Below are 12,801 nucleotides of genomic sequence, written 5' to 3' on the forward strand. Positions count from 1 at the left end.
TTTGTCACGTCCTGACCATAGAAAGCTTGTATTTTCTATGGTAGAGTAGGTCAGGGCGTGACTAGGGGTTTTTAGTCTAGTTTATTATTTCTATGTGAGGTTCTAGGTTTATTTTTCTATGTTGGTGTTTGTGTATGATTCCCATTTAGAGGCAGCTGGTAATCGTTGTCTCTAATTGGGGATCACTTAAGTTGCATTTTTTCCACCTGTGGGTTATAGGATATTGTTTATGTTTAGTTGCTGGTTAGCACAACATGATAGCTTTAGGACGCCTCTGAGCGGTCGGGTAGGCTGTTTGGGGTGTTTATCTGACTGGATAAAAGGAATATATATTTATATGTCCCCCCACTTCTAAAAACAACAGTTACCACCCATGACTGTATTTGTTAGTGACAGGTTGTCAGGTTGTCAGGTTGTCAAATTTGTTTAGTTTCAGCCATGTGGCCTTCACCGAGTGAGTTCTTAGATGGATGTTATCATTATAATTAAATTCTTTATGACACTACATTACATATCTCATAAGGCCTTATTTTGATGCCTAGCTTTATCCCAATAGAGTGGCCTGAAACTCATGGTTTACATGCGACATCAGGCCTGCGAGTTGGGTTGCAGAATTCTGTTCATTTTCCCCAAATTCCCAGATTTTCAAAACATCCTGGTTGAAGGATACGGGAACCTTCCAACTGGGATTTCTGGGACGCTTGGGTAATTTATTAGAATTTTGCAACCCTACCTGCAAGTCACGTTATGCTGATTTGCAAAGTGAAGTGTATTTCCTATTGGAATTAGTGACGTTACATTTGATACTGGAGCTCCGAGGCATGATTCGAAATCGCTAAGCATTTTACTTTGAAGCAGTGTGCCGATGCTTGTATCACTTTATCAGAAGAGTGTGATCAATGATGTCCGAATCTTAATTTTGTCAAACAACCACCTAATTGGTTTTGTATTGGTTTTTAGTAAAAGACAAAAAGGCTACCCTGCGCATGTGCTGCGGCATGTGCGATGTCAGCTATAATAATTTTGACCAGTAAGTGCTGCAAAATAAATAACGTTGTTTTCTAAACTAATCTAATATGTTGGATTTAATGCACCCGTTGTTACTGTGATGGTTGTTCCAGTTTAGATGATTGAGGTAGTCTCAATATTTAATCTTCCTTACTCAGTCAGTAATTTTTTTATGCAGGTTGTGTGGTGATTAACAATTCTACTTGTTGGACATCCTAATTCTGGTTGTATTTCAATAGGACTTACACATTACTTTGCCAGCCAATATAATGTGGTTTGCTGACCTTAATGTGGCTTTTAAATCAGGAGATTCCCAACACCGCTGTGTTAGGTTTCAACCAGGTTGTCATAAATTGTCATAAATAATACAATTTTAAAAACGAATAAGGCTGGTGAAATTGTTCATTGAGGGTTCTAGGAAGAACCCTCCAGAGATAAAATGGTTCTCGGTACCGCACCTTCATAGGGGTTCTATGAAGAACCTTTAGATGATCAAATGTTTCTTGGTAGAACCCTTCATAGAGGGTTTTAGGCAGAACCCTTCATAGTGGGTTCTAGGTAAAACCATATACAGGGGATTCTCTAAGAACCCTGCATAGAGGGGTCTAGATTGAACCCTCTGTAAAGGGTTTTACCCAGCACCAAAAAGGGTTCCCCTATGAGGACAAACCGAAGAACCCTGTATGGTTATACTTCGCACCTTTTTTCCTAAGAGTGTAGCTGTCTGGCTTTCGTCTTTTGAACACTCCTTTCATGTCAAAAGCGTCTTCTTTTTTTACATAATTGTCAGACAGTCAAGATAGGCTTTGTTCTAATTAATATGCACACATCTGTTTATTGTGATGTATCTTACCATATCAACAACTGGGGATTCACAATGAGGGGAGCTGGGGAATGTAATTAAGGGAATACTAGGGAATGCCGTGATATTATCAAATCAAATCATCAAATCAAATGTTATTTGTCACATGCGCCAAATACAACAGGTAATTTGACTTGAGGCACTTGGGAATGAACGGCATATATGCAGTTGTATAAAAAAATCTAATGCAAGATATCGTTTTACAAATACAACTAAAAAGGTCTTTGTTTGTGGATAGCGAATTGCATTTGTGGAAAGCGATTTACATTTGTGGATGGGTGATTTACATTTTGTGGATTGGCGATTTACATTTGTGGATTGGTGATTTACATTTTGTGGACTGGTGATTTACATTTGCGGAAAGTGATTTACATGTGTGGATTGGCGATTTACATTTGTGGTCTGGTGATTTACATTTGTGAATTGGCGATTTACATTTGTGGATTGGCAATTTACATTTGTGGATGGGTGATTTACATTTGTGGACTGGTGATTTACATTTGTGGATGGGTGATTTACATTTGTGGATTGGTGATTTACATTTTGTGGACTGGTGATTTACATTTGCGGAAAGTGATTTACATTTTGTTGATTGGTGATTTACATTTATGGTAAGTGATTTACATTTGTGGAAAGTGATTTACATTTGTGAAAACATTTGGCATGATATTGATCCCATAGTTTGATTCGCTGTGGATGGGAGCAAGAGCGCACCAGAGCACCGATTTCTCGTGTCCCTCTCCTCCCCCAGTTGCAAATCATGACACAATGTCTAGGGGTATAAAAGCAGGACCACTCCTTTCACGGCGCACTGTAAGTGTAGTGACGATCACTCAACTCCGTAGCCGGACAGGGGTGTGTGCTGCCTGGTGTGAATGCGAGGATGGCGACGCTTGTGGAGTCCGCAGATATTGAGACTTTAAGCAGCTCGAGCAACGTTATGGCATCCCCGATGTCCGCGAGTCTCTCGCACCGTTTTGTTGACAACAAATTTTACCTGCTTGTGGTTATTGGGGAAATGGTCACGGAGGATCACTTGAAGTGTGCCATTGCCGATATAGAAAAAGGTAAGAAGACTGAGGGATGCGATATCGTATTACGATTTTGAGGATGTGGTGTAGGCTAGCCTATGATGGTAGCGGCAGCAACAACATGCTTTGTCATAGGCTACAACTATACTCTATCTTATTTGGAATATTGTGAGAAGAACTAGCCTAGGCCTACATCACGCGCCAAGTCTGGATCCATGCTTTTGTAACTTTGGCTACTTTACGCATAACACTATCTAATTTTGGATGTATCCACTTCCATAGGCATTATTGACAATGATGCTCTCGGGCAACCAGAAAAAACGTGAACATGATTGTGTTGTTGTTAAAGTGATGTGTTATTGCAGGCTGCGCGCACGGCCCATCCCAGTGTGGTATCTGCAAATCTGTGGTTAACGCAAATCAAACAGATGGCATCGGTCCACACCTCAACACCCTTTCCCCCTTCACCTTCCTCCATACACCATTTCTATAGGACAGAATATATATGTTATGGAAAGGTATATCCTACCTTTCCATAACATAATATATTCTGCAGTGTTACTTTAAATCAGTCACACACGTGGAAAAGCTGTCGGGATTCGGGAATGATTCAGCATTCTTTTTGTGCGTCAATGAGACATGTTTTTGCTTTTCTTGGGGATGTGATGCGGATCAGGGCCAGGATATAGACCACCTGCTTCAATACATTTGTCATGATTTTGGTTTAGTGCATCCGTTGTTTCGTTGTAGTAAATGTATTCATAGGCCTACACATCACATTTTACCTACGGGAATAACAAAGGAGGGTGTAGGCTAGGCTTCTTATTGGCCGGTGGGCGCACTCCAATAGTTCCATATTTTGAACACGATGTTGCTTTATGTACATGCGTGATAACACTCCTATTGCTGCTACATCTTAAATCATCCACCGTGCCCGCCCCAACAGGACCCATACCATTCCTCATCCTTGCTTTCTCATTCCTGTATCATGGTCTCTCTCATCCGACACCGGCATGTAGGCGTGGCCCACTCCGCACTGCGGTCCCTACGGAAAGTCGTAGGGAGCATTATTCAAACATAAACATAAAGGCGTTTGGGAATGACGGTGCTTGTGTCGTCTGTCAGCATTGGTTGGGCCTTGGGTGGTCATACAGGTTGGCATGACAAGAAGAAACTGTGGCGGTAGAAAAAAATGTGTGGGCGGATTACAGCGCCATGTTTCGTAAACTTGTGGAACACTGAAAAACCTGCTGAGGCCTACTGCACAGGAGTGATCAATGACAATTAATGCTGTGGTTTTCTCCTATATTCTATTGTTTACAGTATAAACACACTATTAACAGAATTGCATGGATTATAAAAACAACATATGATGGAATCCTACACGTTCATATTTTAGGCCATATTCACAAAAAAATGTGTTTATGCTTAGTAGATGGGGCCTATATTTTGAAGAGTTATTTATTAATTATGATGGCAAATCTGTTCATATGCCTTTGCTAAGAATGCATGCTTTACATTAATTCCCTAAGGGATTTTAAAGGGAAAACTAGACATTTGCTTTGAAACCTATTATAATATTTATGTATTTGTCATTATTATGCGTTTGGTTGCGTTCTTGGCTAGCTTGTTGCATGTGTTGTTTAATGTCTGGTTTTAATGGGTCATGTCAGATATCAATCAGGAATTGGACACAGCTGCATCATGCTGTGCACACAGTTCCAGTAATGCTTCGTCATCTTCTAGCAGGGCATTTTCTCTCCGGATGAATCAATCAGCACAGACCAGGCTTCACCCTTTGGTTTTCTACTGTTTGTGTCTTCATCACCTCCATGATGTTATCCCTGGACTTGACCATGTCCAGACTGCTTGTCAATACGTTGCACCTTATTTTGTCCTATAGGCCTACTGGTTGTTATCTGCACTTTGGGGTCAATGTTGTTACTGTCTTGTATTACAGTGGGGCAAAAAAAGTATTTAGTCAGCCACCAATTGTGCAAGTTCTCCCACTTAAAAAGATGAGAGAGGCCTGTAATTTTCATCATAGGTACACTTCAACTATGACGGAGAAAATGAGGGAAAAAAATCCAGAAAATCACATTGTAGGATTTTTTATGAATTTATTTGCAAATTATGGTGGAAAATAAGTATTTGGTCAATAACAAAAGTTTATCTCAATACTTTGTTATACACCCTTTGTTGGCAATGACAGAGGTCAAATGTTTTCTGTAAGTCTTCACAAGGTTTTCACACACTGTTGCTGGTATTTTGGCCCATTCCTCCATGCAGATCTCCTCTAGAGCAGTGATGTTTTGGGGCTGTTTTTGAGCAACACGGACTTTCAACTCCCTCCAAAGATTTTCTATGGGGTTGAGATCTGGAGACTGGCTAGGCCACTCCAGGACCTTGAAATGCTTCTTACGAAGCCACTCCTTCGTTGCCCGGGCGGTGTGTTTGGGATCATTGTCATGCTGAAAGACCCAGCCACGTTTCATCTTCAATGCCCTTGCTGATGGAAGGAGGTTTTCACTCAAAATCTCACAATACATGGCTCCATTCATTCTTTCCTTTACACGGATCAGTCGTCCTGGTCCCTTTGCAGAAAAACAGCCCCAAAGCATGATGTTTCCACCCCCATGCTTCACAGTAGGTATGGTGTTCTTTGGATGCAACTCAGCATTCTTTGTCCTCCAAACACGACGAGTTGAGTTTTTACCAAAAAGTTATATTTTGGTTTCATCTGACCATATGACATTCTCCCAATCGTCTTCTGGATCATCCAAATGCTCTCTAGCAAACTTCAGACGGGCCTGGACATGTACTGGCTTAAGCAGGGGGACACGTCTGGCACTGCAGAATTTGAGTCCCTGGCGGCGTAGTGTGTTACTGATGGTAGGCTTTGTTACTTTGGTCCCAGCTCTCTGCAGGTCATTCACTAGGTCCCCCCGTGTGGTTCTGGGATTTTTGCTCACCGTTCTTGTGATTATTTTGACTTCACGGGGTGAGATCTTGCGTGGAGCCCCAGATCGAGGGAGATTATCAGTGGTCTTGTATGTCTTCCATTTCCTAATAATTGCTCCCACAGTTGATTTCTTCAAACCAAGCTGCTTACCTATTGCAGATTAAGTCTTCCCAGCCTGGTGCAGGTCTACAATTTTGTTTCTAGTGTCCTTTGACAGCTCTTTGGTCTTGGCCATAGTGGAGTTTGGAGTGTAACTGTTTGAGGTTGTGGACAGGTGTCTTTTATACTGATAACAAGTTCAAACAGGTGCCATTAATACAGGTAATGAGTGGAGGACAGAAGGAGCCTCTTAAAGAAGAAGTTACAGGTCTGTGAGAGCCAGAAATCTTGCTTGTTAGTAGGTGAACAAAAAAATATTTTCCACCATAATTTGCAAATAAATGTGATTTTCTGGAATTTTTGCTCTTATTGTGTCTGTCATAGTTGAAGTGTACCTATGATGAAAATTAAATGATGAAATAACACATATGGAATCACGTAGTAACCCAAAAAAGTTTTAAACAAATCTAAATAGATTTTAGATTCTACAAAGTACCCACCCTTTGCCTTGATGACAGCTTTGGCATTCTCTCAACCAGCTTCACCTGGAATGCTTTTCCAACAGTCTTGATGGAGTACCCACATATTCTGAGCACATATTCCTTCCTTCATATTCCAGCACGCCATCACTCTCCTTCTTGGTCAAATAGCCCTTACACAGCCTAGAGGTGTGTTGGGTCATTGTCCTGTTGAAAAACAAATGATACTCCCACTAAGCTGATGGCGTATCACTGCAGAATGCTGTGGTAGCCATGCTGGTTAAGTGTGCCTTGAATTCTAAATAAATAACAGACAATGTCACCAGCAAAGCACCCACACCATCACACCTCCTCCTCCATGTTTCACGATGGGAACCACACATGCAGAGATCATCCATTCACCTACTCTGCGTCTCACAAAGACATGGCGGTTGGAACCAAGAATCTCAAATTTGGACTCCTCAGACCAAAGGATAGATTTACACTGGTCTAATGTCTATTGCTCGTGTTTCTTGGCCCAAGCAAGTGTCTTCTTCTCATTGGTGTCCTTAAGTAGTGTTTTTTGTTGTTGCAGTAATTCAACTACGAAGGCCTGATTCACACAGTCTCCACTGAACATTGGATGCTGAGATGTGTCTGTTAGTTGAACTGTATGAAGTATTTATTTCGTCTTCAATTTGAGGTGCAGTTAACTCTAATGAACTTATCCTCTGCAGAAGAAGTAACTCTGGGTCTTCCTTTCTTGTGACGGTCCTCGTGAGAGCCAGTTTCATTATCGCGCTTGATGGTTTTTGCGACTGCACTTGAAGAAACTTTCAAAGTTCTTGAAATGTTCCGGATTGACTGACCTTCATGTCTTAAAGTAATGAGTGACTGTCGTTTCCCTTTGCTTATTTGACCTGTTCTTGCCATAATATGGATTTAGTCTTTTACCAAATAGGGCTATCTTCTGTATACCACCCCCACCTTGTAACAACACAACTGATTGGCTCAAATGCATTATTAAGAATGAAAGCAATTCCACATATTACCTTTTAACCAGGCACACCTGTTAATTGAAATGCATTCCAGGTGACTACCTCATGAAGCTGGTTGAGAAAATGCCAAGCGTGTGCAAAGCTGTCATTAAGGCAAAGGGTGGCTACTTTGAAGAATCTCAAATATAAAATACATTTTGATTTGTTCAACACTTTTTTGGTTACTACATAATGTGTTATTTCATAGTTTTGCTGTCTTCACTATTATTCTACAATTTTCTTTATTTGTACTATTTTCTACATTGTAGAATAATCTCTCCTTGGCACTGCTGCTTACATATATATATATATATATATATATATATATATAATGTATATGTATGTAAGCAGCAGTGCCAAGGAGAGATGATAAACAACAACATAATCCTGCTTATCATGACTCAGCCTTGGTCAGCAGCACCACCCAAAGCACCTGGCAAACTGAAGTTAAAGCACTTATAGATATTTCCATTTATAGATTTCCTCTCTCATGCCAAATGGTATATTTTAATTCCAGGACAGGCCCAATGAACTGAATGAGACCAATGTTTAATAGATGCTGGCGACAATATTGAAACTTATAAATTGAACAAATCTGGACCTGCTGCAAACCCAGCTAACACATTTGGTTCCTTGGAAGTTGTGGGAATGTACATTTTTGGTTTCCCAGGACGAGTGAGACCAATGTTTAATAGATGCTGGTGACAACATTGAAACTTATAATTTGAACAAATCTGGACCTGTTGCCAACCCAGCTAACACATTTGGTTCCTTGGAAGTTGTGGGAATGTACATTTTTGGTTTCCTATTGGTTCTGGGAATAAAGCCATAAGTTTCCTGACCTGTAAAACTGAATGTTTTTTCAACGTTCTGAGAACAGAAGTGAATATTTAGACTGTTCTGAGAATGTTAATTTTATGTTGTAAATAAACAAGGTATTTTTTTTATTTTATTTTTTATAAATTTGCAAACATAAAAAAAAACTGTTTTTGCTTTGTCATTATGGGGTATTGTGTGTAGATTGCTGTAAAAACACATCAATCTTAGAATAATGCTGCAACATAACAAAATGTGGAAAAAGTCATGGGTTCTGAATGCTTTCCGAAGGCACTGTATGTCCTGCCTCAAACATCATTATGCCTAAACCAATATACAGCTACACTGGCATCAAAAGACATTCAAATCCAAAATAATCACTGCTGCAGACCAAAGCAAGGGAGATTCTGAGAACGTTTTACTTTCCTATGAGGTTTTATTTATCTTCTGAGAACACAAATTATAAGTTATTTGAAGGTAATTAAATAATGTTCTGAGAACATGTTTCAATGAGTCTTTCAATAACACTGCTAGCTTAGGTTAACTGTTTTGAACTCCAGGCACAGATAGGACACATGGAAATTCATATGCTTAGGCATTAATCATGCAAACATATTTATTTTTTATTGTGGCACGGCGTCAGTGAGATTCAAATCTATGATCTCCTGTTCTCTATCAAGGGAATTAGTCCGCTGGATGGAGCTAGCATGACATGTTGTTTTAACACATACATAGCTGTTCATTTTAGTCTATTCAAACAGACCCTGTTTCAAAGGAAACAAGTGCTCATTAAGATCAGGATGGGCCAATTAGTGGGCACAGCCAACACACTTCGGCACACTTAACAAGATAGAGGATAGAGAGAGTTTTGTTGATGCTGAGAACGGAATGTAAATGTTTTTAAATAACATTCTTAGAACATTACTAATGTTTTCTTGTGTTTTTTTATGGAACGTTATCTTAATGTTCTGAGAACATTATTTTAAAAATAATCACGTGGAAACCTTCAGAAAGCGTTATGCTAAAGTACTGACATTCCCACAGAATAATATTGTTTCTTAACAATCTCTGAACATTCGGAAAGCATGACTTTAAATAGAACCATGAGGAAACCTGTAGAAAACATTATGCTGAAGGACTGAAATTCTCACAGAAGAATGATGTTTCTTAACATTCTCTAAACATTTTGAGAACATTACTTTAAATAAAACCATGAGGAAACGTGAAGGAAACGTTATGCTGAGGTACTGCAATTCCCACTTAAGAAACATATGGTTCTCAGAACATTATGTGCTAGCTGGGTATCCTGCAGCATTCCCAGAACATTATGGGAAGGTATGCAAATTAAACATAGGACAACCACGCTCTCACCAAGCTCTAAGAAACATATGGTTCTCACAATGTTACCTGTTACCTGCTAGCTGGGATGGTCCTTGATGCAACATGCATGGGGAATATTCATAGTGTGCTAGCCTCTGCCTGGCTAGCCTAGTGATAGAAGAAGTGGGTTTTTGCACTGATGTCTTTCTGTTCCTCAATCTTTTTGTTTTGTTTTCCGTGCAGGGATTCGCTCATGGGACACCAACCTCATCGACTGTAACCTAGACCAAGAACTCAAGCTCTTTGTCTCCAGACATTCAGCCCGTTTCTCTGCAGACGTACGAGGTAAGGTCAAGCACAAAACAAACGTGAAGATGTGACAACGCACCATTGGCAACTTTACAGTCTATGTGTGTTTGATGTTGGATATTCACCCTATACTTCACTTCTTTAAATTTTCAGAGGATGCCTCTCGCTCTCTCTCTCTCTCTCTTGCTCTTTCTCTCCTTCATCAGGTACTAGGTGCAGTAACCCCCAGCAGTATTTAGTGTGTGATCTCTGTGCTGTCTGTGATTGTATTATGTGTCTCTGGATCTGTAGTGTCAGCAGTGAGCTTGGCTGTCTCCATATAGAGTGGGCAATAAAGCAGTGGTCCTGATAGACTAATAGCTAGCAGGACATGTGGCATGACAGTGGACAGGGTGACCTTGACCGGGAACAGACGTGCAGCCGACCTTTTGGCTTCACAAGGGGTCCCATTTTATAGGCCTTATTCCATAGGGATAATCTACCTAATATCCATGTTATTACATTGGAATATACAGCTTTTATTACTATGGAATATTGTCTCTGTATTGTAAAGTATAACCCATACAGGTCATGATCAGCTAGGCTGCCCATTGGGCTGATGGCTCCAGCCAAAAGAGAATAGATGGCAGGTGTCGTGGTTTGTGTTAATTACAAGCACACACCTACCTGGTGTAAGTTTGAACTGTACCTAGACAGTATACATAGATTCATATTTTTACTATCCTTGGAAGAGAACATTTCCCACATCTCCACGAGTACAAAGGCTATTTTAAGCTTAGGGGTTAGGTTTAGGGTTACAATTAGGGTTACAATTATGGTTAGGGCAAGGGGTTAGGTTTAGGAGTTAGGGTTACAGGTTAAGGTTTAGGGTTTAGGGAAAATAGGGTTTTTGAATGGATATCAATTTTAAGTCACCATGAGGATAGAAAAACAAGTGTGTTTGTGTGTGTGTTTGCCTTTATGATCTCACCTCTCTGACCTTGGGTTGTGTCATTGTCAACTGACAGCTGGTGAATCAGCAGCAGTTTGTATATTTACATACCTAGAGGTTTGCATATTCAATTTGTTTAGTTTATTCTTGCCAATGATTGTGTGATGTTGGGATATCCTTGGTGGATGCAGTGGAATACATTGAGTTATGCTACATTCAAATAATATGAAATCCTCACAAACAAACCAAAATAGATGCTAAATATAGATGAAAACCAAAGCCATTTATTACCATAGTGGTCGAAACTGGATTCTAGCTGTGTGGATTCTAGCTGTGTGTCTATTCAAAATACACTTCTAATGTCGACCGCTAAACAGTGACACAGCAGGGGTCAGTAGCCATTTTACTTTCACCTCACTGAGCATAAAAGCCTTTAAGTGAGGTGAACTGTCCTCCTCTTTATTCCTCCTGTTATCCCTCTCGCTCTCTTTCTCTCCTCCAGCCTCGCCCTCTCTTCCTCTCTGTGTGTGTGTTGTTGCCAAGCAACGCGGCCCGAGTGCAGATGCACAGGAGAACCGTGGGTAATTAGCTCGATGAACCCCCCAGTGGCCTGGGTCTGGGCCTCACAATGACTGATGGAGGGAGGGATAGAAGGAGGGAGTTGGGGGAATGAGAGACAGATGAACTCCTCAGTAGCCTGGGTCTCACAATAAAAGGAGGGAAGAGAGGGATGCACTGTAAAAAAAAAAGTTTAAAAAGAAGAAAAAATAAACATGTTGATTCAACGTACAATATGATTGTGGGTTTGCTCAATAAAATAGTATTGAAGTTGATTTAACATAGGATTGTAATTTTGTATTTATTTATTTTACTAGGCTGTAACAAATTCTTATTTTTAATGACAGCCTAGGAACAGTGGGTTAACTGACTGTTCAGGATCAGAACGACAGATTAGTACCTTGTCAGCTCGGGGATATGAACTTGCAACCTTTCGGTTAGTAGTCCAAAGCTCTAACCACTAGACTACCCTGCCACCCCATAATGTAACCAGCTGCAATAGGATTGTGAGTTGGCTCAACATTTGGGCATATAGCTGACCCAACATACATTATCAAGTTAAATTGTATGTTCACTCAACTTTGAATTTCAGGTTGAGTGAACAAACAATTCAACTTGAGAATGTATTCTACCTTATTTACATATTTCCCAGAGTGCCTTTCCAGTGAATTGTAGTTACCGCCCATGCCTGTATTTGTTAGCGACAGAGACAGCATTGTTGTATTCGATACATTGTAGTACTTTAGCCATCACCAAGCGAGTGCCTAAGTCAAGCCTGGGCAAAGGTTGGCCTGAGGGCTATATGTGGACTGCAACTTGATTCAATATGGCCTATGGAATCATGCTCAGATCACAAAAAGAATTTGGTTAACTAAAGTTTTGAGACAAATATTTCTTATTCAAATTAAAAGCCCATTGAATACTTGCCTTTGTGTAATGATTTAACTCCCATGGCTTGTGGGAGATTTATTTTTAAGGAACATATAAACAACTGCACGAGGACAGACAGTGACTCACAGGCTAACACACGTCACAGTTACAAATAGTAGCTAGCTAGAAATTGCACAAAAATTTGTTTTTCAAAGATTTCAAAGAAAAGGAAAGTAGACAATGAATGTAGGGTGTTCCAGCAAAAGTGGACATAGAAATATGTCCTTATTGAGGTATCAGGGAAAGCTGTGTGCTAAGGGTGCAAAGAGAGCATTGCTGTCGAGAAAGACTACAATTTGTCCCGACACTTCCAGATGAGGCATGCAGAGAAATATAGGAATATGTCTTCTGAGCAGATGGCAAGTGCATCAAGTGCAGAGTTGCTTTCTCATTTGCAAAAGCAGTAAGGACTTTTCACAAAACTGCATTCATTAAACAACGGAATTGCGAGAGCTAGCTACAGTTGAAGTTGGAAGTTTA

At 40.2% G+C, this 12,801-nt stretch overlaps 1 protein-coding gene across 1 annotated transcript in view; it reads left to right on the forward strand.

Annotated features, from left to right (window-relative positions):
* Positions 1–2,549: 2,549 nt before the first annotated feature.
* LOC109874106 (microtubule-associated protein 1B) overlaps positions 2,550–12,801 on the forward strand; it is a 65,317-nt gene continuing 55,065 nt past the window's right edge. The window contains exons 1-2 of the mRNA XM_020465882.2: positions 2,550–2,937; positions 9,837–9,938. Coding sequence (XP_020321471.1) covers positions 2,754–2,937; positions 9,837–9,938 — 286 coding nt within the window. The 5' untranslated portion in view covers positions 2,550–2,753. The remainder of the gene's footprint in view (positions 2,938–9,836; positions 9,939–12,801) is intronic.

The sequence above is a fragment of the Oncorhynchus kisutch genome, linkage group LG29, assembly GCF_002021735.2.
Source record: "Oncorhynchus kisutch isolate 150728-3 linkage group LG29, Okis_V2, whole genome shotgun sequence".
NCBI classification, from domain to species: domain Eukaryota; kingdom Metazoa; phylum Chordata; class Actinopteri; order Salmoniformes; family Salmonidae; genus Oncorhynchus; species Oncorhynchus kisutch.